Consider the following 27,601-nt stretch of genomic DNA (forward strand, 5'->3'; position numbering starts at 1 on the left):
CGCGTTTGCGCTAAAAGGAACGCGTCCGGAGAGTCGGTTAATTGAATCCTTTCTGGTCGCCGAGTGCGATGGAAATTCGTGCGGGAGCCGTGTGTTTGCGGAGCTCTGTAAATCGAGCGACTGCGACGACGACGTTTTATCGTCGAAGGGCTGAACCAGTCGACTCTCTCTCTCTCTCCCTCTCTCTCTCTCTCTCTCTCATACACACATACACACACACACACTCTCGTTGGTTGTAACTTTTGTCGGCCGGCCGCACAGCTCGTTTGTTTGTTTGCCGCCGCGTTTACCACGCGTTTCCCGATCTTTGTACTCGGCCGGCAATCCCATTTATTCGGACGAAAAATTCGCTAGCCTCCGATTAACGGAGACCTCTCGCCGCCTGGAATCAAATAATTCGCTGGTTCAATATTTTCGAGCGACTGGCCGATTAATCTTTCCCCCAAACCCTTCTTGACGACTTCCTCCGTCATTTTTGATAGCGACTGCGACGCTGCGAGACCTCCGTTTTTATACAGAGTGTCCCAAAAGTGTCTCGCAATACGGAAATGTGGGATAGCTAAGGTCATTCTAAGTAACTTTTTCCTTTGCGAAAATGCAATCTGCGGCTTTGTTTACGAGTTATTGACGAAAAACACTGACCAATGAGAGGCGAGGGCACGAAGTTCGAGAGCCCGCAGCACGAGGCTTTGACAGAAGGTCGGGACGGACTCGAGCCGCGTTCGAAGTATCGAACAAGTCACGAAGCGTGAACTTTTCGGATTTCTTTTTTACTACGTAAAAGTGATATTTTTACGAAAAACGCTGTTCACCTTTACTTTAGAACGACCGAAGAATATTTACTAATTTTTCGGACCCGAAATAATATGTAGTTTAACCGCGACAGCCGTTTTAATTTTCTAGTGCGCATGACACCATATGAAATTTTTATGCAAGGTGTACAGTAAACTGATTTAATAATAAATAATCGCGTACAGGCTGGTCAGTAATCGGCGGTGGAATCAGAAGAGGGAACATTATACTTGTAAAAATGGGTCGAAGATAAAGAACAGCGTTTTTTTTCTTTTTATTTAAGGCTTTTTCGAGAGAACCGAGTTGGAGGATGGAAGAGCTTGAAAGAAAGCAGTCATTGCGTTGGATTTAATAAATAACCTCGAATGTGAGTCGATTAGAATCATAGTGGCGTAAGTCACAGTTTACTCATTGTAAGAAGCAAGGAATGTTATTGTTTACTAAGGCATGTATTATATACTGACCAAATTTATTGTTACGATAATTTACAGTTAATATTAATTTAGAGATGAGTTAATTTAGAGATAAGCTAATTCAGAGGTAAGCTAATTTAGAGATAAGTAAATTTAGAGATAAGTTAATTCAGAGATAAGCTAATTCAGAGATAAGCTAATTCAGTGGTAAGTTATATTACAGTTGCGTTAACTTATAGTAACTGTATTATTTATTTCACTTGTCTTTTTGTCGCTTTTCCACGTATATCGGTTACATTTTAAGATACAAGTGAACATTTTCGTATACGTCACTCACGCCGCTGCGATTCCAACCCGCTCGTATCTTGCGAACTATTAGAGCGAAGAGAATAAAATACAGATAAGTAGGAATTTTCATGTCTCCGATAAGAAAAAAAGAAGTTATTATGGCCCAACTTTGCTCATATTTCCCGCAAGACGGGGTCCCCGAGCGTGTATAATCAAACAGGTAGTTGCTTCGTCTATCTTGCAAGCGTCTGACGGCTCGAACAACTTAGCCGAACTAGCTTTTATATTAGATCCAACAGTTTGGCAAGAGTTTTTCGTCACCTTCGTATCCGCGAAACAAAAATCTTCGAAACTATCATGAATCGAACGACTGGCTCCTATTCTATTCAACAACATCCTTCAATTCCCGGCCGATCCAATATTTTCCCGTAGCGAACCTCGATGTTCCTTTCGGCATCGACCTGGCACTTTGGACTGTTTCGAACAATGGAGAACTGATAGATCCGCGAGCGTCGAATAAAATGGCTGTTCCCCTCCTCCGCGCGGATCGACCGAGAAACTTCGGTAAGTGGAACTTGTCCGAGAATACGCGAACGAACGCGCCTCTCGGAATACATACTGTGCGCGTCGTTCGGTCACTTGCTTTCTATGTGTGCTCTCAGTGTGACCCAAAAATGTCTCGCAATACGGAAATGTGGGTTAGCCGAGGTCATTCTAAGTAACTTTTTCCTTTGCGAAAATGCGATCTGCGGCTTTGTTTACGAGTTATTGACGAAAAACACTGACCAATGAGAGGCGAGGGCGCGACGTTCGAGATCCCGCAGCACGAGGCTTTGACAGAAGATCGGGACGGACTCGAGCCGCGTTCGAAGTATCGAACAAGTCACGAAGCGTGAACTTTCCGGATTATTTTTTACTTCGTAAAAGTGATATTTTTAAGAAAAACGCTGTTCACCTTTACTTTAGAACGTCCGAAGAATATTTACTAATTTTTCGGACTCGAAATAATATATAGTTTAACCGCGACAGCCGTTTTAATTTTCTAATGTGCATGTCACCATATGAAATTTTTATGCGAGGTGTACAGTGAAGATAAACAAAGTTCGTAAATGATATTTTAATTTAATATTTTTGCATACTAAAAATTTGCATACTAAATGAAAAAAGGTTGTTGATAATGAGGGTGGTTACATCATTGATTGAAAATAAAAACTAGTTAAAAATTTATCTGTTTGAATTTAATGCAAAACAAACGACATAACTTTCCGGTCCCCCTAATAATTCCGTGTCCGAACAGATTTCAACGAATGATTCGCAAAGCTGATTTAATAATAAATAATCGTGTTAAAGGGACGTAAAGGATTTGTTTATTAGAGAAATATATATCGCGGGTAAAGTCAGTCGAACAGAATCTTGCTGGGGCGGCGATCATTAGCTCGAGCAGCTGTGTGTACGTGTATCCCGGTCACGGGAGCCGGTGAATGGGATAGAAACTCGCTCGTGTGTCCCCGTGCATGAGTCCGCGTTCGATGTGCCGGCCGGGAAACACGTGTTCGGGAACGCGTCGCCTCGCGTTTGCCGCGGATGATCGTTCGCTCGGAAAACAGACGTTCCGATAATCGAGGGAACACGATGCCTCCGCCATTCTCGCGCTATCGAGCGATGCCGGCGAGCTCGCACGATCCGATCGGACCGACCATGCTCGATAGCCGTTCCCACCACGCCCAATCGCGCTATTCTTCCGAATCAACGTCTGTCGCGCAAACATTACGTGCCATTTTATGCCAAAACGAACACTTTTCTACATCCCCATGTCGTTCGCGGATTAAACAAATGGACTGATAAAGGGAGAGCTCACAGAAGACGGACATATTTGTCTCTTTGTCGACGCTTGAACCGAAGATCGAACGTACAAAGCAAAAATCTCTTTATTTTTTGTATATCGAAAAAATATTGTTTCAAATATTAGAAAATTTATTTCAGATACGTATATCCTTTAACATTACCAGAAAAAAATCGCTTCTTTGTAGCTTCGATAGTTTCGTAGATATAAATTCAAGCTTGAAGGCGGTTTCCGTAAAAGTCTGCAAAAACTGGAAACATTGATGACTTGTAATTTTTAAACAATTTAGAAATATGAGAAATGATGACTTAAAGGATCTACGTATCTGAAATAAATTTTCTAATATTTGAAACAATTAACATTACCAGAAAAAAATCGCTTCTTTGTAGCTCTCTTCGATAGTTTCGGAGATATAAATTCAAGCTTGAAGGCGGTTTCCGCAAAAATCTGCAAAAACTGGAAACATCGAGGACTTGTAATTTTTGAACAATTTAGAAACATGAGAAATGATGACTTAAACCTTCCCTAATTGCACATGGACTACAACGTACTTCGATATTACCAAAATCCCTGGCATCGACGTATTGTTGACAACGCTGAGAACGAAGAGATTCCCCTCGCGCCATCAATTCCCTGGCAACACTGGGAACAGCTGACGACGACGGGTTTGAAAGCTTCTAAAGCGGTCTTCCTTGCAGTTGAATCATCGATGGAACACCGAAAGAGAATTCGGGATCTAGGAGCAGAATCTGAACCGCGCAGGACCCAAAAAGCCGAAAACCGGCATAACAGGGACAGTGATTCGAGGGAGCTGTTTCCTAGCAGTTTGTACGCGCGTATCGGTGAAATCGAGCGGGATTACGCGTTTCCGCGCGGCGTGTCGCGGAGCGAAGCAGATAGCGCCGGCGGCCGCGTTGTCGCGGAACGTGCGGGAGCGTGTCGCTCCGACGATAAATGTCTTTACAGTGAATAAATTCAAATGGATGCCTCGTAAAACAGTTTCCCGAGCTGGTTTTTTATGCGCCGCGTGGTTTTACGGGGTGAAACGGGGGTCTCCCGATGCGGAGCGGCGCGTAACGGCGGCGGAACGAATCAGGAGTCGTCGCGACGCCGACGCCGGGCGTCGATCGTAACTCCGGCACCCGCGCCCGGCACCTCCTCCGCTCCTGTCCAGCGACGGCGGTTCGATCACCAACTTTGTTTTCCATTTTCTCGCCGCCACGGCCGTCCCCGCTTCCGCTTCGAGCCGAGCGCGATCCGTTCCGCGCGTGGATCCGCGGCGAATTCGCCGGGCCACGGAACACTTGCTTTACGAGCGACAGGAATCGCGGCCGCGAGCCAGAGCCGCGCGTTTTCCGCTGCGACGGTCCGCGAAATAATCGGCCGACGAGACGCATCAGTTTCCCGGCGCGGCGCGGCGGTGCGGCGTGTTTTCCGCGCGACGCTAATGGCGCGAACACGGCCGAAAAGTTTACCGGCGCCCGGATTTAAGGCCGCCAGACGAACCGCCGTTCCGCCTCGGACTACTCGCGGATCCACCCCGAAGCCACCTCGTAACACGCCTCGAACTCGCTACGAAACTCCGAGACTACAGAGTCCCCGGTTTCTGATAACGATTCGGCTTTACGATTGTCTCGGATGCTGTTTGACCCCGGATTTCGCATCTTCCAGTGCTGTACAGTTCTTGGGCAGGTTTATCATTTTGTTCGTTGGTCATCTGCGCTTTTTACTTTCAATTTGACACTAAGCCTGCCGTTTTTTATTTTCAAATTGTTGTTAATCTTTTCATTTACGATTACAGTAACGTCTCCCTAATTGACGCTCAGATTGTCCACAAACATGGACAATTTGGGAAGTGGAGATACGATTATTCGAGTCTCGCGACTCGTTTTCGTAGTAGTTGACAATCGGTAACTATAAAAGCGAGCCGCGAGCATCGGATAATTGTATCTCCTCTTCTCAAACTGTTCATTTTCGTTTCGAAGCTGAGCGTCAATTAGGGAGAATTTACTGTATTCAGATTTTGAAGATAGATTTACGAGTTATTTATTTAATACACGTGTTACTTGCGGTAAATATTATAATAATATATAATATAAACTATTGCAATAATATATGATATAATATAAATGAATAAAAAACAGCTGCTTTTAGGGCTCCGTGCTAAGCCAAAATATGGCTGCAAACGGTGTTATAGTCTCTTCGTCGGAGTATCGCGACGAAAGATTAGCAAAAACGCAATTTACGCTAGAATATCCACTTAACTCTTTACCGACCGTTTGCGGTTGAACGTCCTCTACACGTCTCACCGGTGATACCAGCTCTGTTTCGGCTTGGACTTTCGGGCACGAACTCTTATATGCGTCATTTCTGTCGCTTATAGGAATGTTTAATGATTAGCTTTCTGTTATTATACGGTAATTAAATCGCTATAAAAATAACATTTTTATATTTTCATGACATTAACATTAAACGATGTTTATTTCATCTATTTTATACAGGGTGTCCTAAAAATGTCTCGCAATCCGAAAGTGGCGGGTTCCTCAGGTCATTTGAAGCAACTTTTTCCTTTACAAAAATTTTCTCCGATGCACCGTTAACGAGTTATTAACGAAAAACAGTGACCAATGAAAGGCGAGCTCAGCTGCCGCGAGGTGGCCGAGCCAACGGCGCCAGCGGTCGAGGCGGTCGAATCCCAGCTCAGCTGGCGCGAGCCGGCCGAGCCAACGGCGCCAGCCGTACTCGATTCTTATTGGTCACTGCTTTTCGTTAATAACTCGTTAAAACGGTGCCTCGGAAAAAATTTTTAGAACGGAAGAAGTTGCTTCAAATGACCTGAGGAACCCACCATTTCCGGATTACGAGACATTTTTGGGACACCCTGTATATTTTATTAATTGCGAGAGGTATGTAATATTTAAAAAATGGTGTAATAATATGGAAAGCTTACAGTAGTTCAATCTAACACTTCCAGTTCAATAATAGGTAACAAATTATTGATTGCCATGACAGTTGAAGCGCAGGTTACTGATCGGAATAAAAAGCCAATTTGTAGGCTACAGATCGGAGAGTGTTAAATACAAGAAACCGCTTAAATAGGCTACCACTCGATAAAGTGTTAACACTAGGTTCACGTAACCCGTCAAAATGACGGGTCGCTAATTTTTTAACTTACGATTATTCATATCGTAAAGCTTACGGCAAATATTACAATAACACTTGCAAAAAATCAGAACAAATATCTGAATGTTCCTATTACAAACTAATATAAAACAGCTGTTTTTTGTGCTCCATAAATCTAGTGTTAATCTCGATTTAAAACGGCGATATCGTTCCTGCCGGACTCAGGAATCGCACCCCGCGCATCGGTGATTCCGCGGCACCGGAGTCGAAGACTCCTCTGGACCGAGGCACTCGAAACGATTACGTTCGTAATTCCGGGAATACACGGTGTGTGTAGCTTGGTTGTCGACCAAGCGATTTGAAAGTCTGATGCGAGCTAGAATGATTTTTCCGCGAGGGGGTCGTGACTCGACTCCGTGTTCCGGGCTCGTGCACCGCCACCTGTTGGGACGCGAACCCCATAAACTCCGGCCCGGTCTTTCTACTCGTAAACAATTGGAAGCTTTTAAGTAATTGCTACGTTCTTAGTGCCGGCGAGAGATCGTCTGGCTCGCTTTACGGGAGCCGGCTCCCTTATTCGCCGAGGCAGCCTGCTTCGGACCCGGGATCCTGTATTCGATTACCCTGAATCTCCCGGTACGGCACCAAGATAAAACGTCCTGCGTGAATCCAGTCGACGACGTCCCTCGTCGTCCCCTTTTCCCTCGGAACCCTTCGGGTTCCCCGATATTTTGCAAATTGAGATTGCCGGGAACCCGGCGACGCGGCCCGCGCCGATAACGGCCGAGAAATATCGGCGTTTCTCGCGAATCTATCAACCCGGTGTTCTTCGATACCGAACGATTTCACGATCTACGGCTACGGGTCGGTCGCAGCTTCGTTATTTCATCACGGAGACATCGGTGAACCAATGTTTTTCAATCCTTGTCTCCGGCAGCGACGCTTCAATCGGCCTCGAAAACAGCTCTCGCGATTCTCCCTGTAAAACACCGTGGCTTTTTATGGCCGGCTTGTTTGCGCTTGTGCCAGATTCTCGTCGACTTCTTTCCGTCTCTGTTTCATGGAGAACGCTTTGTGTGCAATTTTCTTTCGGCTGCGCTGATTTTATTGCCAGCGTTCGCGCGAGAACGGGAAGATATGCGACGCGATCCGCGCCGGAAACATTGCGGGCCCGTAATAATCAAACGACTCGAACCGTGATTCCAAAGTTGCACTGTTTTATAGAATGGCAATTACCCAGTATATCGAAGAGCTACTATTGTTACTATCAAGTAACAGAAGTTTCAATTTCTTGTCCATCGATGTTAATCCTTATCGTGTTCGTTGCTATCGACGCGCATCATTTCTGTGTGACACGATTCTTTGTCACTTAACAGCAACGTATTTCAGAAGAGACTGCAAAATGAACAAAGATGCGCGGTCGTCTTAGCTGAATTATTATACTAGTCGGAGTCTGTTTGAACCTGGAGAAATATTAAAAATGTCTAGAAACAGTCCGTTGACAAATATGTTTGACGCGTTAAGCGCCAAGCCTGTTTCCCTTCTATGAGTAATGCTCATTAAAATTTGTAATATTTGAGTACGTTCTTCTACGATCTGCAAATTAGTTAAAATTTACTTATGTAGAGGAACATGATTTTTTAAAGTCATTTTTCTCGTCAGCCACCGGTGACTGAAACGTGTTAAACAAGTGTCTACACGAAGTGGTAAATCCTAACCAATGGGCAGCGGTGATGTTAAATGAAGAGAAACGAGCGCAAAAATGCAATTGATCGCATAATTTGGCAAGCAAGCCTAATAACAATTTTCGGCGGGTAATTCTGGCCGCGGCCAGGATAGAAACGACAGGATTGTGTTCATTAATGTGAGTCGTTGTAATCCGCGATTCCATTATCGCGACGAGAGAGTTCGGCTTGCCAAAAAATACCGACGAATCCGCGGGCCGGGCCGGGCCGGGCCGGGCCTGGGCCGGTGTTAATCGAGTCGCGGCTTTAAACGGCTTGCTCGGCTTACGCGCGCGGCCGGAGAATTATATTCCCGCGGCTTCCATCGATCGGTTTGGATCGATCGGGGTCCTGCTGCTCGTTTCCCCGAAATTCCACGGCATAGTCCTCTCCTCTCCTCGGTCATAATTAACTTCTACGCTCGACGCATCGCCTGCAGCTCCCAGCGAAACGGCCGGATAAGCTTTTAATCGAAAGGTTTAGTCTTGGAAACGGAACAATATCCAGCCGCGATGATTCCCTTTCAATTTTAATGCCGCGGCGTTTGCCGTGCAATTAACATACAAAGGCAAAAGCGGCAGCCGCGCATTATTCTCGTCGAAATTAATTGCGTGCGAGCTGCGAGCAGCACCCAGCCGCCGGCATACTTTGTCCGGCCCGCGGCCGGTGCCGTCCCGATTGCCCGGGAATTATGCGAAATTCGAGCACCCGATGACAGGTCCGACTCTTTCAATGCGACCCCGAATTCGTACACTGTCCGCCTTTAACTCTTCAAAATCAAATACGTCTTCGGTATCTTAGCACGTTTTAACACGTTGAACGCCACAGGGGTCACCAGTGACCGGCACTTAACACTTTATCGACCGCTAGCCTATTTATCGGCTTTTCGATTGCCAATGTTTATCGATCGCTAGCCTATTAATCGGCTTTTCGATTGCCAATGCTTATCGACCGATAGCCTATTAATCGACTTTTAGCTATCGACGGTTTTCGCTTCTTTACTGTTTTGTTAGTAGCTGACCTCCTGTATGCTGACCTCCCCATATCCTTATGAATTATAATTATAATAATTATATTATTATTTATTATTATTTTTAAAGGAATAAGCACAACACAATGAATAGCGAAAATTTAGCCGGTACTGGGAGCAAATGCGCGCGCGACTAAGCCAGTCCTTACTGAGTGGCAGCCTCAACCACGACCGGACGATAAAGTGTTAACTTGGCGGTGACGCCATGGGGACCGCCGGTGACCGGCGCGCCCAAATTGATAGAAATGTATACAATTTCAAACAAATGTCAATATCTAAAATTTTGTATTATTACCATCGTCAATTCAAACAGTGGCCCCTGTCGCAATTAACATGTCAAACATGGTTACACACTGTAACTTATCTATTGCAGATAATGTTTCAATATTATATGTATCACATAAAAAGAAAAATTCATCGTGGCGCCACGGACAATTTCTGTAAAACTGGCGTGGCATTCGACGTGTTAACTACAGATAACAATTGCTAACGCCAAAGATAGCGTATGCTAAAAACATATGACTCCGCAGCGTAGCCTTCGGAGTTACGGAACAAATGACAAATGTCTCCGTAGGCGGAGCTTTCGGAGCGCTTAATTTCTTGTATTTTATTCCATTCTATTTTACCTTCTCGCTTCATTTAATCTATTTTATTTTATCGTATGGTATAGTATACAGTTCATTTGTTCAACATATGCGTTACTTGCGGTAAATATTACGATAACGCTGGTTAAAAATCGGAGTAAATCTCTTATTGTTACATTTATAGACCGATGTCTCCGTAGCGGAGTCTTCGGAGCGCTAAGGTTTAATAATTAATAGTTTAATCATAATAGATTTTGAGATCTACTGTATAAACTATCGTAGTTTATTCGAGCTTAATTTCTTGTATTTTATTCCATTCTATTTTACCTTCTCGCTTCATTTAATCTATTTTATTTTATCGTATGGTATAGTATACAGTTCATTTGTTCAACATATACGTTACTTGCGATAAATATTACGATAACGCTGGTTAAAAATCGGAGTAAATCTCTTATTGTTACATTTATAGACCGATGTCTCCGTAGCGGAGCCTTCGGAGCGCTAAGGGTTAATTTCAGTTCTCCCCAATTGATTCGGGACACTTTTATCTGGCACAAAGATAAAACTAGAGAAAGAAGAAAAGGTACGTTCTTCTTCGGTAACTTTGATTCGTGGACGATAACAGATCGATATCCTCGGTTTCTTCTAACCGTAATTGTTCGCCTATCGCGATCTTGTCAGAGAGACAGAAAACGCGCGGTCTATCGGTCTATGCGAGTGGAAGATAGCGATGCTAAATGGTCCTCGAATAAGAGGAGTGCCGTCTGTCGCGATCATTTGTCACGTCCCGATAACGCGGCGGAGGAAATCGAGAGTCGCGAAGAAGGGGGAGACATTAGGAGAGTTTCCGCGTGGGATTCGAAACAGGATTCAATTTCCCGAAAGAGAACGTTTCCCCTGTGTCTCTCGCCTCGCGTGTCCGCCGCACACGCGAAGGGCGTCGGAAAACTTAGAAAAGGACGTCGAAGTCGTCGGATTATATCGCGGCAAGCCGGGGAAGTTGAAGGCGGGCTTGCGAGTCGCGATCCAGGACTGCGTCGCGCCGGCACCGGAAGTCTTTTCGAAGTTTTATTAAACTCGCACCGGGCGACGACGACGACGACGACGACGACGACGACGAGGGTGCGTGATCGCGGAAAGCCTTCTGCCATTCCTCGCGAACTTCCGTAACGCGTGCATCGCCGCCGCGCCGTTTGCGCTTCGATATCTCAGCCTTTGTGGAACGGGCCGGAACAGCGGCAACAATATCGCAAAGTTCCCGGAAAAAGGGAACGCTTTCGCAGGTAATTTTGTATGAACCGGAATAGGGGGCAACTTGTTCGTGCCAGAAGTCTTCGCGTCTTCTCTTCGTCTATGCTTTCGTAAAAGTTGTCCACGATGTTTCTACGTCTCTCCGATTGATGCTAATTTTTCTTGGCTGGAAGAACTTCGCGGGGAAATGCTGAATAATGTTGGGTCGTTCGTTTATCGAAAAGCTTGTCGAAAGAAAAGGAGTAATCATTAATCGGCGCGATAACTAGACCGCGATTCTTTCTGCTAAATGAACATGTTCTGCGTTTGTTACGAGCAACGGGAGCCACTTTGAAATTTCTTTGAAAAATAATTTCAATAATTTTACCGACTTGTAAGAAACGTATTAATATTTTCCAGTTCCATCAAACTTTTTCGTGTTTCCAATTGCAGCTATTTTTGTCATAACTGCATAAAATTTGTAATCCGGTTAAAGCAGCCTCGATGTATTGATCGCATTAAATAATATTATGCGAAACAATCGATGATGAGACCATTGTGTCATTCTTGAACGCGGTGCAGATGAGTTCGGCTATGAAAAAGCGAATCTGTAAAAGATCGGCAAGCGTCGTTGGCGGCTGGCGAACGTTCGAGTCGATTAAATAAGAATGCATTTCTTTTCTCGATGATTTCGATAGATCGAAAAGAATATTAACGTTATGTTAATTCAATTGCGGAAGTTCCCGGAAGACCCCGAGGCACCACTAAAAAATGTTTATATCACATTCCAAAATAATTCTTACATCAAGATTACATTTAGATTTGAAAAATTGTTAAAAGTATGAACTGTTGTATAAGTCACAAGACTCAATTTCACACGCATAAAATGCGCTCTGCCGTGTAAAATAGCGATCAGCGTAGGTCAGAAAAATCATTTTAGATTTACAGTTGAAATGGCTTCGAGTGCAAAGGGTTAACGCTTTATTTCCTATGACAGGAATATAATAACACTGTTCAACCACGTCTGTGCTCTAGGACTATCGAGAAACAAGTGTTCCTCGATACAAGTTTTACCGCTAAGTGTAATGTATGTTAGTGACAGCAGGGGATAATAAATCAAGTCAAATGAAGAAGAGAAGTCCGATCTAACAAGCTGATGATATTCTAGGGTTTTTTGCGGGAAGGATAGGCAGAGTGAGGACGAATGGCTTCGAGTAGCCTGAGCTTATTGCTTAAGTTCCTGGAAGTCCTGCGTAGTCGAAAGGTAGAGCACGAGTGAGTGAGAGAGAAAGAAAGAAAGAAAGAGAGAGAGAGAGAGAGAGAGGAAGAGGGAGAGAGTTCTTAAAATAATCCCCCCTCCCCTACAATATTAGACAGCTTCTGTGTAAAATCGCCGGTTAGCAATGTTTCAAGTTCAAATGCAGTAATGTCTCTCTAATTGACGCTCAGATTGTCCACAAAAATGGACAATTTTGAAAGAGGAGATACAATTGTTTGAGCCTCGTAGCTCGTTTTTTGTGGTTAACAATTGTCAACAACTATAAAAACGCGCTGGGAGGCTCGAACAATCGTATCATCTCTTCCCAAATTGTCCGTTTTCGTGCACAGCTACCGTAGGAAGCAGCTATTGGTCGAACGATCTCGACCGACGCGGACTGCGGAAACCGCCGAAATCAGGTCCGCTTGGACAGCATTGTCTGCGGAATAAAAATCGGCGGTAACGAGCCGTGAAAGCGACTCCCCGCCGAGGAAGGTTCGCGTTCCCAAACAACTCATTAACGAGCCGAGGGCACTGGGACGTGTAACCGATGTATAACCCGATTCCTACGTGACTCGCGTATCCGCGTCGGAAGTTTGACGGCAAATTAATTCCGGAATGAAACGAGGCGACGTCGCGTCGCGTCGCGATGCGATGCGATGCGATGCGATGCGACGCGACGCGACGTGCGAATCGTGCGCCCAGTTTTCTCACGAATTTAAATCGAGTGACACGAAAGTCGGCGATACCCTTTTCGCAGAGAGGCGCATCACAAAGTGACGCGAGGTCCGCCGTCGTCAGGAAACAGTACTCCGATTGCGCGAACGAAATAAGCTAACAAAGACGGAATTCTGGAACGGAGACTCTTTTCGGGGCGCGACGGGTGCCGGAACGGAGGAGACAAAGAACTAATAACCTCGGCGAAACGCGATTCCGTGGGGGTTCAAAGAGCCGGGGCTAAACTGGATAGCCAAACAGAACTTGGGACGGATTAAAGCCGCTTCAAAACCAAGCCTAACACCCTTCCACCCCCCCCCTCTCTCTCTCTCTCTCTCTTTCTCTCCCTTCTTCCCTTCCCCTCTTTCTCTCGCCGTGTTTCAACCCTCCCGGGTTTCCGTGCTCGACGCTTCATCGCTTTGCGGCTAACTTTCGACCCACATATTTTCCCGCGCGAAAGTTAATGCTCGTTAACGGCGCGGCAGCGGTCGCGTACAAAACATACTTTGTCTTTCGGATGGCTGGTGGTCGCCGGAGTGTTTCCACTCATCCATCACGCGGACCTTCTAAACATCGGGGGAAAACCGATCCTGGAAGCGCAACATTCGATCCTGGCTCCGCTTCTGTACATAACAACGTTTCACGCTGAAATTCGACCACCGGCCATGAATTCGGCCGATCTCGCGGATCTCGCCGATCGAGACGCGTTCGAAAAATTGTCGTCGTCGCCTCTTCCCTCTCCGAATTGGAAGATCGAAGGAAGTCTATTACACGGTCCGTATCGACCAATAACGAAAATACTCGCGGGCCCGATAACCAATCAGTTCCTAGCTACTGAAATCCAGCTGCAACCGTCGCACATGGTTCGAATGCAACTCCTGCATGGAAGAGAGATAACAAGAGATTGCAAATCTTCGCGCAAACTCGAATTTTCCCAGACTACAGTAATGTCTCCCTTACTGGCGCTCAGATTGTGCACAAAAATGGATAATTTGGGAAGAGGAGATACGATTATTCGTGTCTTGCAACTCGTTTTTATAGTTGTTGATAATCGATAGCCATAAAAAAACGAGCCACAAGGCTCGAAAATTTTCCAAAATTGTCCATTTTTGTGGACAATCTGAGCGTCAATTAGGGAGACATTACTGTATTTTGCAAAGATCAGACTGGCGAAAAATCGTATTTCGTCGAATGCTGTTAGAATTCTAAATAATCGACGCCATAAAGTAATTTAGAGACATCCGTGAAATAATAAATAAGCCAATGACTAATATGTGTTTACACGGTATTGGTGTTCGTGCAGAACAGAGGGGTACCACCCTCGGAAGAGGGCAGCGTTGTGTTTACATTCCCTCTCTTACTGGCTGCGGCGGTGAGGCAGCTATGTGCGAATCAAGTGTGCATGTACAAGCGAATTGAAATACACATATTATATTTCGACAAAAGTGTGCGCACAGTCAGATTGTACAGAAATTCCAGCAATAGTTCTTGTAGAGGTACAGCGTCCCACAGAAGTGTTCGTACACCTTTCAAAAAGCAATAACTATTTTAGAACTGAACTAAATGACTCGAATTGTTTTTTAGATGATAGAGGGATTAATCTACTAATCGATGGCTAAAATGCTTTCTTTTTTTAATTTTGCTATTACTTTGAATGAAAAGAAAAAATTAAAAACCCTCATCTTTTAGCTTTTTTATCTAAGCCTATGACGAAAATTTAAAAAATATCTTTCGCAGATCTCGGCAACTTGTGAAAACGTGTTCAAAATTTTATCGAAATCGGTTCACGTTGTTACGAATTACAACAAATTAAAGATCACAAAAATCGCAGTTTTATCACGATTTTGACCAAAAACAGTAAGAAATCTGCAATTTTGAAAATCCTTCAAGGATTGTACACGCTTGCAGCTCGACTCAGGGTTAAGCGATCTCGATCAAATTTTCAACACGTATATAAGTTGCCGAGATCTACAAAAGGCACTTTTTCAATTTTCGTTATAGGCACAGCCTATAAGCTGAGGCTATACAGCTTTAGCTAAAAAAGCTAAAAGACACGGGTTTTTAATTTCTTCTTTTCATTTCAAGTAATAGCAAAATTAAGAAAAGAAAGCATTTTAGCCAACGATTAGTAGACTAGTCCCTCTGTCATCTAAAAAAAAGTTCAAGTCATTTAGCTCAGTTCTGAAAAAGTTATTGCGTTTTAAATGGTGTACGAACACTTTTGTGTGTCACTGTATATACTCGTAGTACGAAGTTCCCGAATGAGTTTCAAAGTCTTTCTATTTACACCGCACTCTTATTCTTTTTGGAGCGATTTTCACTCGACCATATCGACAGCAAAACTTACATTTTTGTACCTCTGCTCGCTGGTAAACCGAGGGTGCTCTCACGTCACAATTTTCTCTAATTGGTTAGCGTTAAGCAGCGTGCTGACCAATCAAAGCATAGAACCCGTTTTCTTCCTTTTCCTTCGCGTTCGTGTCGCGAGCTTCTCTACAGCTTTTTGGCCGCGACTACGAATTTAGCGAGCTCTTCGGAAATCCCGAGCTTATGACACCAGCATTTGCTATTGAGACCGAAAACGGAAGATTCTAAAGAACGGAAACCATGCTTTCTCTATAATATTACTAGCACGCGTCCTCGAAAATAGCTTCACTGTCGCTCGAGTCGTAAGCTGTCCGTTGGAGATCTCCACGGCCGTCGTCCACGGTGCCATAAATCGATGGCCGCCACACTCCTTCCATCAAATTCTTCAGTTATCCAAAGGCGTTGCGAGCGCGTAGACATCGAGAAATCAGATTCTGCTCGATCATTCGTAGCATCCGACGCAGTCGGTGGTTCGCAAAGCCAGCTCTCGGACGTCGCGAGCCTCGATAATCTGGGATCCGAAAGCAGAAGGAGCAGGTGTCGCGAGCCACCGCCTCCTCGGACCATAACCAGGCCGGAGCCAAGCTTTAATGTGTTTCATCGACGAGAGAGAAGCCGACCGGGGCCGCGAAAACACGTTCGGTTGACTCTGCAAACATTTTCCCCGCGGCCTCTTCCCACCGATAGCTCGCGGAGGGACGGGTCTCTCGAATACCGTGGTATTTTCCCGAGGAATCGTTCTTTTCGCCGAGAAAGCGGGGTTCACCGCGCGGTAAAAGAGCACTCCGTGCCTCGCGCGATCCGTGTGTTCTCAGAAAACATCCGTCCGTGTGACCCGGCATGCTCGCCGGTGTGCGGCCGCCTGGCTGCCACCCACGCTCCTGTGTATCCACGTCTCCCGGCTCGATTGAGCCGAAGTTATTTTTACGCTCGGCTGTTTCCCTTGACGAACGTTCCGCTCATAACTCGGCCAACGAATCTTTAACCCCCGACGGTTTCGTTATTGTTTGGGGCGGACGTGGCCGAGTTCCTGCCACCCCCTATCGGAGGTCGAGAGCTTCCACCGCCGCGCCACCCCGTGCCGCGCCACCCCGCGCCACCCCGCGCCGGGTAATTTAATTCACTGTCGCGAATGCCGATGCACCCTTTCGAGTCCTGATCCAACAAACTCCCCTAAAAGCCCGATACCGCTACCTTTCCTTCTCGTGGCTTTCGTCCTTCGGAAAATTCTCGGATGTTGCGCGCAAACACTGCGACCGTTCTCGCGCCGAGCGTTCGCTTGTTCGCGCATAATTGTTCCGCGCGAGGCATTCATTTGCACCAGGGATTCGAAAGGTTCCCAAAGTAGTCGTTTCAAGCTGTTACATATTCGCTGCTCGGATCACATAACGTCCTGCTTTCGTAACACAGAGACTTGCTCCCGTCGAGCGTATAAATATTGTTATTATTATTAGTAATACGTGTTGGTTCTGATCGAAATAGTTACACTGCGGATTTTGTGCATCTGTGAGAAAAATGGGTAATAATTTGATTATGGATCCTTATGCGAAATAATAAAATAATCGTGAGAAACGTAAGCCAGACGGGAATGTCTTCCCTCTTTTAACCCTTTGCACTCGAGTGGTGACTCTGAGCACGATTAAAATTGTTATATCACGTTCCAAGATAATTTTTATATTATCAAAGTTTAGATTGAAAAAGATTATTAAAAACGTAACTGTTGTATATGAATCGCGAGACTCAAGTTCATATGCATAAAATACACTTTATCGCAAAAAATGGACATACTATAAGCCAGAAAAATTGTTTTAGATTCACAGTTAAAACGGCTTCGAGTGCAAAGGGTTAATAATCGTGGTGAGCTGAAAATAGCGTAACAGTGTTCCTAGATTTCTCTAATTCTTTTACAACTTTTTGCATTCGATCCATTCATTTCTCTCATATATCTTTCTCTCGCAGTCCAGTAATTACAGCCGATAAAAATATTCAAAGATGAAAATATTGAAAGAACTGTTCTATCTGAATCCTTTCCGTTGCAATCGTCGAAGATTATTTTCATTCTGCACAAAGATCCGCGATCTGATTACGAAGAACCGAAGCGATCTCGTAACTGTTATAACGTTCATCGGTATTGGTTTATATATCGATTTCGGTACTTCGGCCACCGATATCGTAACGGGTTTTCAACCCCTGGTCCGCAGCAGCGAGCGAAGGCGGTCGATAAAAATAAACAGCAACTTTCGCGGACGGTTCCTCGAACTTGTCGAAATTTTCCAGCGAAGAGAGCAGCAGCCGTCGCGCGGGCAATTTATCGTGGAGCTCTAACAGAGTGCGAATCCGATCACAAGCAACACCATCAAGCGACTCCGGCGGCGTCGCTCGGATCCGCAAAATGATTGCGGAAAATGAATATTCGACGGCGCGAAACAAGAAAGAGAAAAGCACGGCTGCGGAAAACACGGTCGGCTACGAGTTTATCGGTCGACGAACTCGGGCGGGTGTCAGCGCGATTCAAAATGCAATTTGCATCGGCGACGGTCGGCCGCGGAAATCGCAAATGCGCTCTGATTAGAGCCAAGTCTTCCAGAGAGCAAGGATGAAACGGCGAGTGCCGGGAACGGCTGCGGCTATGAGGAAAAAGCCGGCCGAAGAAAGGGAAAAGATTTGCCTCGGCTAATTGCATGAGATATGCGATTGTTTCATGCATATTCAGCGGGTTCTCGAGGTGGGAATAGCTGATCGCTATTCTTTCCGACTCTGCGGCCGTTTCACCGCGGCTCGCCGGGCTTGTTTTCCTTTTCTCGAGGTACGGACGTCGCCTCGTCGCGTCATCTTATCCTTCGGAGGCCGACGAGGGGCCGACGAGTGGCCGGGCTCCTGAAGCCGCGAAGCACGTCCTCGATTTTAATAAAAACTCCTCGATCCTGCATACCCGCCGCTGATTGCCGATCCTCTCTCGCGAAAAACCCGTTCCCTCTCGGCCGTCTGCCGACGAGTTCATTCCGGAGAATCGGCGCGTAAACATTTGCTCCGTCGATGTTCCACTCAATAACGAGAAAGATCGAGAGGGGGGAGGGAGAGGGAGAGAGAGGCCCAGACGACGAGCCACGACCGCGAAATTTTCTCTCGTGTGCGCGAAGCGAAGGGTGAGCAAACAATGCATGTCTAGCGGCGCGCCGGGACGCAACGTGACGTCCGAACGCAAGAATCGAAGCGAGGTAACGAACTATTGTTGCTTATTTACCATGCGAGCCGGGAAAGACAAACAGAAGAAAATATTCGGCTCGACTTTTGCGCGACTCGATGCGCCGCGCACCGCCGCCCATTCTCTCCGCGGGCTTTTGTTTCGCGCAGTTGTCAATCGAGTGCACTAACGCGCGAGTAACGAAGGGAATGTCTTGCTTGCGCGATGTCTCCGGTCCGCGAACATCGGAAGTTAGAATATTTTCTTCGGAACAGAGCGAACGGGGTTATTTACTCCCTTAGCGTCGCGTTTGCATTTTTTGGTATCTCGTTGGTGCGACCGTTCGCGAAAACACTGCGACTCTGCTCTCGATCGTTTCGCTATTTCCGTAAGTCGCGCGACGATACGGAGGAAATATCGTAACAATAAAATTTGATTCGATATTTGTCTGAACAGAATTATCAGGTACGTAGACTCCTACAGCATCAGCATCGATTTTTTCTGCGAGACCTAAATTATTATTTTATTAGACCTAATATTCTATAATCTAAATGGTATATTGTCCGTTTAATTAATTAATTAATAATAATGACTGGTTAATTTTGTGCCTCTTTCTCCATGTTTCTGTAACTTCTTCTCGATACTGAATTTAACTGTGATTTTTGTTTCAAATGAAATTAACCCCTTGACGTACAGTTTTTTTTTAAAAAGAATCGGCCAAAAACGTCAATTTCTTTTTATGTAAATTGTTCCATGGAAAAAGGCTATATTTTATTCTTGAATAAATAAGTGTTATAGCTTACAATCCCATGTAAATGATAAATATCAATAAAACGATTTTTTTTCTTTACTTTCACATTGTTACTTTCAATTCTCGATTATACTCGAGTGTGAAAAATTATAGCAGTATAAAATACAACGCCGCTTAATTATCTCGAGTCTGCACAGTTTGGCCTGTTTAGCGCGCTCGAATCGACTCGAGCGTACAAGTTAAGTGGTTAATGAAAGCGTTTGCAATGCCTCACGCGATAATAATTTTTTTATTTGTCAAAAATATGCAATGTTTCATGCGACAAATATAAAGTGAATCATGCCCGAAAACGAACGAAAGGCGCAGCAGTTGAAATCAAGACGCTTTTATCTGCTCATTTTTCTAGAATCTGATACCAAAAAAATCAGTAGATCCCAATCCAAAAATATCGAACGTCGAGTACGATGCGCGGAAAGAAATGAAAGCATAAAATGAATTCTCGCTGCAATCCCCGAACGCCTCTCGCGTTGAGTAGACAGATAGCCGCGTGGAGGGATCGGTGCGCCAGAAGAGAACAAAAGACGATGAAAAATATAGGCTCGGTCACGGTAACGCGGCCATCGGGCGCAAAAGTCTTTTCCTCGGAAAGCAAACGCGTACATCGCAGCTAATTGATAAACAGTAATAGTGTTTGCGTGCGCGCGCCAACGAGCAGAACCAAATTCGACCGCTTTGTCGGGAATCGGAACAACGGTTCATCCAGTAATTAAATCCTGTTTTTTGATACGCGCGTCGCTGCGGCTGACCGATCAGAAATCTCTATCGCGTTGATTTTGCTATTGCGCTCGACGGTCCGCGGGATTTTGATCAATCTCCCCGTGTTGGAAAACACGGTGTTCGATGTTTAGGAAAAATCCTGTTCCGCTGCGAACGAAATCGGGAAAAGAGACGCGGGAGCATTTCCCGAATTTCGATATTTCATTCGATCCGAAAGTTAATCAGCAACCCTTCCTACTTTTAATTGGAACCACCGGCGCGCGAGCGTAACGCGCGACGAAAATATGTTTCAGTTAACATTCGCGCGCGCAGGATTGTAGGGTAGCGGAGCCGATTACCGCGCTCTGCGACCAATTGCTGCGGCCTCGGTTCGTCTTCGGGCACAGTTAACTTTATATTCATCGACTATTTTATTCTTTTATCTCGTTTATTTTGCTACTTTTAATTGGAATCACCGGCGCGCGAGCGTAACGCGCGACGAAAATATGTTTCAGTTATTCGCGCGCGCAGGACGATAGGGTAGCGGAGCCGATTACCGCGCTCTGTGACCAATTGCTGCGGCTTCGGTTCGTCTTCGGGCACAGTTAACTTTATATTCGTCGACTATTTTATTCCTATATCTCGTTTACTTTCCAATAAAAATATGCAATGTCTCGTGCGATAAATATAAAGTGAATTATGTCCGAAAACAAACGAAAGGCACAGCAGTCGATCATCCCTCACTGTCACAGTCCACAGACATCTGTTCGTTATCGAAAAAGACGCATTAAATTTTTCTATTGAAAAAATCCACAAAATAGAAGCATAAAATATCGACGATTCAATTACGGTGGACTCTGAAATATCGAAGATAAATTTCGTAACCCGGCGTGTTTAGATCGATAAGTCAGTTTGATCGTTCGATCGGGCAGCCGGCGCTGCGGGGCGCAGCGAACGTGCCGGGAGAAACATAATCTCGAGGTTCCGAGGTTCCGAGGTTCCAAGGACGATTATCGAAAAAGACGCATTACATTTTTCTATTGAAAAAATCCACAAAATAGAAGCATAAAATAGTCGCTACATATAAAATGAATTATGTCCGAAAAGAAACCAAAGGCACAGGAACTGGTCATCTCGCAGTAACCGCCTCCACCGCCCTATGTTTGTCGCTCAGAACCCGATGGAACCATCGACGATTCAATTACGGTGGACTCGTTGAAATATCGAAGATAAATTTCGTAACCCGGCGTGTTTAGATCGATAAGTCAGTTTGATCGTTCGATCGGGCAGCCGGCGCTGCGGGGCACGGCGAACGTGCCGGGAGAAACATAATCTCGAGGTACCGAGGTTCCGAGGTGCCAAGGACGATTATCGAAAAAGACGCATTACATTTTTCTATTGAAAAAATCCACAAAATAGAAGCATAAAATAGTCGCTGCATATAAAATGAATTATGTCCGAAAAGAAACCAAAGGCACAGGAACTGGTCATCTCGCAGTAACCGCCTCCACCGCCCTATGTTTGTCGCTCAGAACCCGATGGAACCATCGACGATTCAATTACGTTGGACTCGTTGAAATATCGAAGATAAATTTCGTAACCCGGCGTGTTTAGATCGATAAGTCAGTTTGATCGTTCGATCGGGCAGCCGGCGCTGCGGGGCGCGGCGAACGTGCCGGGAAAAACATAATCTCGTGGTTCCGGGGTTCCAAGGACGATTATCGGATTCCCGTGGAATCGTCCCGCGGTCATCGCCGTCGGATTTTCTCCCCGGCTCCTTCGAAATATCGGCAGGATGATTGATCACGGGAAAACTGGGTTGCGGATTTATATTGTATATATATTTTTTCGCCCGCCACTTTTCCAGCCGCGCTCTTTGTGGCTGCACCTGCATTTGCGCGAAACCCTGGCCATAGTCCACGGATTAGGATGCCTCCTTTGCCGTCGTTTCCGCGCCCGGAACCGCAAACTCCGCGGCGCGTTGCGCGCACCCTAATGCAACCCGACAATTAAATCGATACAAGCGTCTCGAGGAAAATTACTCGACGGAGAGGAGAAGATCGAACGGTTATCCGGGGCGCGTTCGGCAAATAGCGTCGCCGGTTGTCGATCAGAGTAATGTTTGATAAATTTTCCAAGCCGGCCGAGAGAATCCATCCGGGGGATTTTGCTAACTAATTCTGCTCGCGTCCGACACACACGGCCGCCGCCGCCGCCGCGCGCTCTTCAGTTTCCATAGCTGGAATTCTATCAGCACCGGATGAACGAATCCCCCCTCCCCGCCGGCCCCTCGCCGACCCTCTCGAAACACCGATGATTGATAGCCAAGAAACTGGGTTAGAGCTGTGTACCGGCTTTTTTTTCTCCTACATCCTTTCGATCCTGGCTGGTTTCACGCGCCCGCATCGGCGCGGCGGCGGTGGCGTGCGCATAAACGATGGAAACGTACACCCCCAGCCGGTTTCGCACCGGCGATTATACACGGGAAACGCAAGAAAAACAGACAACCGCGCGGCGAGTTGGAAAAATACCTATCGTGGAACGGAAGGGATCCGTTTTCCTCCCCCCCACCCCGATGAAAAATGGACTTTTCTCTTCCCAGCCCGTATTATCCTGCAAGGTAGATCCGATAACTTAGTTTCCGCTGCGGCGCGAATGCGCGAAAATTAAACGGACCTAATCGTGCAAGAAGAACCGATTTACAAAGTAATGAGGACCGTTACGTTGTTATCTTTTGGTATTCGATCTGTTGGTGTGTTTTAGGCGACGTAACTTTGCCGCTGTGAGTTATCTTTGGAAATTTTAATGTCACGCTGCAGCGATTAATAGGACTTGAAGGAATGTTCGTTCCTGTAATTGGCCAGTTTTACACGGTCCAAATAGCACAGAAATGTTCCTGAGCTTCTCTTTTAACCCTCGGATGGCGGACCATTTTCACAACTGTACTATTATTGACAGTGTGCATAACAATTCTGAGCTTTATTCAGCAATTTTTCAAAACATATTTTTGAAGATATTTCTTGCAGACTTGTTTTAGCCTTTACAGTAGCCTAATACAATAATATTTATAAATAATATTTATAATATAATAGTATTTTAGCCTTTATAATAGCCTAATGTAACAGCAATTTATTTTATTTTATTGCCGAAAATTGAGTAATTAAGCGAACGATTTAAATACTCTGGGTCAAAAATTGACCTAGTCACCGCTTTCTGAGGGTTGATCTACCCAGTTTTGGTATAAATGCATAAACTGAAAGCCAACGAAACTGTGGAAATTCGAGCATCTAAGGATATTGTTAAATTACGTTCAGTCTATTAAATACGTGAATCGGCTACGCAAGGAGATAGTGAGAGTCCAAACACCATTTTAGAACACCGCCAGGGTACGATGCTATAGTTAAACACAGTACCAAGGATAAAGGCATTGCGATCAATTTTATCCATTCCACGCGATATCTATCGAAGTACAAAAATAAGATGGGACACCTAAATATTTGCCTTATCATACGAACGATATGAAAAATGTCTCACACTTTGAACAGTTCTGATCATTTTACTCAAACGTTTCTAAGTCGTCAGTATTTTGCTGTCAGACCTCGTCTACTTTTATATATTTTTCATAGTTTGACAATAGTTCCTGCTACTTAAAAAATATTCGAAAAGACAGATCACTGGGCCGAGAATTTTATTTTATTTTTTCGACTAAAATATCTAGATTAAATGCAAAACTATGAAGACATTAGAATCGAAGAATATCTCTCTAACGCGTGTGCAGATTATTAGAATAATCCAAACAAGAAAGACACTTTTATCAAACTTAAGTTTCGTACAACTAGCTTAGACAATTTATATTTCGCATAAATATTCCGCCGTTCCATCGACGAAGGATACGTATGAAATCACGACGATAGATCGCTCTGTGTCGCACAGTGTTTCTACCCTGTACTCCACCGAGGCAAACAGCGTCGAGGGGCCCCGCGGAAACGAAAAAGTACAAGCGATTCTAAGCATAAAAGAGCGTCGCTAGCACGACGGCGAAGGAGTCGGAAAATTTCCGATATCGGTCAGACTCGGGTCTCGAGGGCCGGGGATCTTAGATCTCGAGGAAGCTCGATGATTCCGGAGCCACCAGAATACTCGAATCTCTCTGCTTTCATCGGAGAAGGCGGTGAATGGCCTCGACATCGGTATTGTGTTTCTTAAAGATTAAGAATATCTTGGAAACACGTGCGGCAGCCTCGAGATCAAGACCGTGCATCCGCGAGATCACGCAGCTAGATCGCTAGAGCTAAAGTGTCTCGAATGTGCCCGATACGTAATCCCATTCGATCTTTAAACACTAGAGATCAGAGATCTGCCTGAAGAACCAGGAGACGTCTCCAACGTGCCGGAGACTCAACAAGTCTCACCCTTGGCCACGATCGCTCGCGATCCAAGCTGGATCGTTCTCCGATCTGGACAAGTTAGTTTTAGCCACTAGCAAGAATAACATCGTCTTTTGCAGACACTTTTAAACTATAACGTAAAAATGAATTGTTAGATCGATAGGGGTGGCTTTTTAATTGAAATTGCCCTGAAGGCAGTTATTCAAAATATTTTTGACTGTGAATCCATACATTTCTGAAGCAACTATTGCGATAAGGGGTTGTATCAGCAAGTCTGACTAAACGGACCAGCAATCGGAACAGCGATCTTTACGACACATCGGTGGTCCCATCGTAGAAAAAACACATAACATAGATCCTCGAACGATGCTCGAAACATCCATCTAGCGCACAATACATTGAACGAACTCGATTCTTAAAAGACCTGCAAATTCGGTAAAATTTACGGGAGACCGAAATGTCAACGACAAAACTCCGTGCGATCCTATTAAAACAACGCGCCACGCTTGTAAACACCGTGAGTTTTAAACGTCGATTTGGTCCGGGTGCCTAGAGGAATGATTAAAAAGTAGAAGGTGTTTGAAACTCACCGCCAAGCAGGATGTTCACCAGAAGCGGTATAAATCGGTATCGGCGTGCTCTCGTCATGGTTCCAGGGGTTCTACATGAACCGCTTCCTCCCCCTGCGTGGAAACTTTTTCGCCGGTGTGCTCACTCTGTTACAGGTTGTTCTGTTCAGCGGATCAACGCGTTAAACGACACAAAACCGACGCGTGCCAGGGGGGAGGCTTTTTCTCCGGCGAACGCGCGGGTTTCTCTCGGCGACAGCGGCGGCGACGGATTTTTCCGGGCGGTCGGGCACGAAAATAAAATAAGGGTAGAACGATCGGAGCGAGCCGTTCGTATGTGCGATGGATCGACGGGCTCGGTAACACGTTCGTGCGGGGAGACCATTCGACAGACAAAGAGGAAGAGAAGTTGCGCGGACGAAGTCTCGGCTTCGACTGGCGCGCAGAGACGTATCTGACCCTCTGATAACCGGCCAGCCCCCGCTGGTTCAACCCTCTCTACCTCGCGCGCGCGAGAGAGCTCCTCTCTCTGCATATCGTCATCCAGAGAGTCACCAACCCCCTGACAGGACCCCCGTGCCCGCCTCCCTTGCACCCTCCCTCCTCCCATGCGCCCCGTTGCATCCCCTTGCCGCTACACCCCCCGACTAATTTGCGATTTAACGTGAATCGTAACCACGCGCCACCTTGCCAAAAGGACAATGAATTTATTGCCACCGGTAATCCGCGAACCCACCCCCCGGGCGCCAGCCTCTCCCAGGGGCCACGTGCTGTCTTCGACGCCGGAGGGGAAACTGTAAACATAACAGGAACTGCTGATCATCGACAATGTTCAAATGGTCGGAACGAGGATTTCTGTGCGAGTTTGTCTGACTTCGCAGTAACATCTTGCGAGATCACGATTTTAACCTTTTGCACTCGAGCAGCGACTCCGAGGCGCCATGAAAAATTGTTATGTCGCGTTTCAAAATAATTTTGTGAATCAAATTTATTTATATTTCAAGAAGTGTCGTAAGCGTAACTGTTGCACGAGTCGCAAAGTGCAACTGCATATATGTTCAGAATGCATTATGTTATATAAAATGGAAATACCGTGGGTCAGAAGGACTGTTTTAAATTTTGCATTGATTTGGCTTCGAGTGCAACGGGTTAAGGGAAAATAATTCGAAGGTTTGAAGTCTCGTTAACCCCTTGCCGTACCATTATCTTCACAGTAACAATGATTAGAATATTTTTGATTTTAATCATTTCTTAGAAAGAGAAGATAATTTGTAATTATCGTGTTCCGACATTTACTCGAACGATTAAATATTGATAATGAGGGAACGGAATTTGATTCCGACTTAAAAGAATGGAATAACATTTATTATATAATTGACAGGCTCTGTTAGAAATCTTCATCACGAGTCACACTCGTCAATGTACGGCGAGGGGTTAAAATCGATTATCCGTGATTTCGTGGAATTTTTCATCGACAAGCTATACTGTGTTCTAAATATTTGTTATTCGGGTTCTTCATTTTTGAACGAGTTGTTCGTTCACGTACTAATCAAGCTAAAATATCCTCTGATTCTGTAAATAAACTGTTTTTGAAATATGCTACAATGCAAACGAATAAATACCAATTTAATTAAATCTTTATAATTGTGTTGTATAAACAGTTGTATAAACTGTTGATGGTGTTCAGTATATTTACATAACATTCATCACTTAATATAATATCGATTACTATTTGTTACCGAAATGTGTATCAATAACATTTCAATATATCAGTATTTTCGGCGTCTAATAACATAAAAATTGTAAGCATACACGTTTTATCGATTAACGAGGCGCATTCGAAGATTCTCGCCTAGAACAGTATAGCTTAGTATAGTTAGTAATAGTATAGCTTGATTATGTTCAAAATTGTAAGCATACTCGTTTTATCGATTAACGAGCCGCATTCGAAGATTCTCTCCTAGAATAGTATAGCTTAGTATAGTTAGTAATAGTATAACTTGATTATGTTGAAAATTGTAAGCATACTCGTTTTATCAATTAACGAGCCGCGTTCGAAGATTCTCTCCTAGAATAGTATAGCTTAGTATAGTTAGTAATAGTATAGCTTGATTATGTTCAAAATTGTAAGCATACTCGTTTTATCGATTAACGAGCCGCATTCGAAGATTCTCTCCTAGAACAGTATAGCTTAGTATAGTTAGTAATAGTATAGCTTGATTATGTTGAAAATTGTAAGCATGCTCGTTTTATCAATTAACGAGCCGCATTCGAAGATTCTCTCCTAGAATAGTATAGCTTAGTATAGTTAGTAATAGTATAGCTTGATTATGTTCAAAATTGTAAGCATACTCGTTTTATCGATTAACGAGCCGCATTCGAAGATTCTCTCCTAGAATAGTATAGCTTAATATAGTTAGTAATAGTATAGCTTGATTATGTTGAAAATTGTAAGCATGCTCGTTTTATCAATTAACGAGCCGCATTCGAAGATTCTCTCCTAAAACAGTATAGCTTAGTATAGTTAGTAATAGTATAGCTTGATTATGTAGAATATGAATCGACGAATATTTATGAATCATCA

General features: G+C 44.8%; 1 protein-coding gene across 1 annotated transcript in view; it reads right to left on the reverse strand.

Moving 5' to 3' along the window:
- Positions 1 to 25,548, reverse strand: part of LOC117229197 (kin of IRRE-like protein 3) — a 376,701-nt gene extending 351,153 nt beyond the window's left edge. Inside the window, exon 1 of the mRNA XM_076523448.1 lies at positions 25,039 to 25,548. Within this exon, the coding sequence (XP_076379563.1) occupies positions 25,039 to 25,096 (58 nt within the window). The 5' untranslated portion in view covers positions 25,097 to 25,548. The remainder of the gene's footprint in view (positions 1 to 25,038) is intronic.
- Between the last annotated feature and the right edge of the window lie 2,053 nt (positions 25,549 to 27,601).

This window comes from Megalopta genalis, chromosome 7 (assembly GCF_051020955.1).
Source record: "Megalopta genalis isolate 19385.01 chromosome 7, iyMegGena1_principal, whole genome shotgun sequence".
Classification (NCBI taxonomy): Eukaryota; Metazoa; Arthropoda; class Insecta; order Hymenoptera; family Halictidae; genus Megalopta; species Megalopta genalis.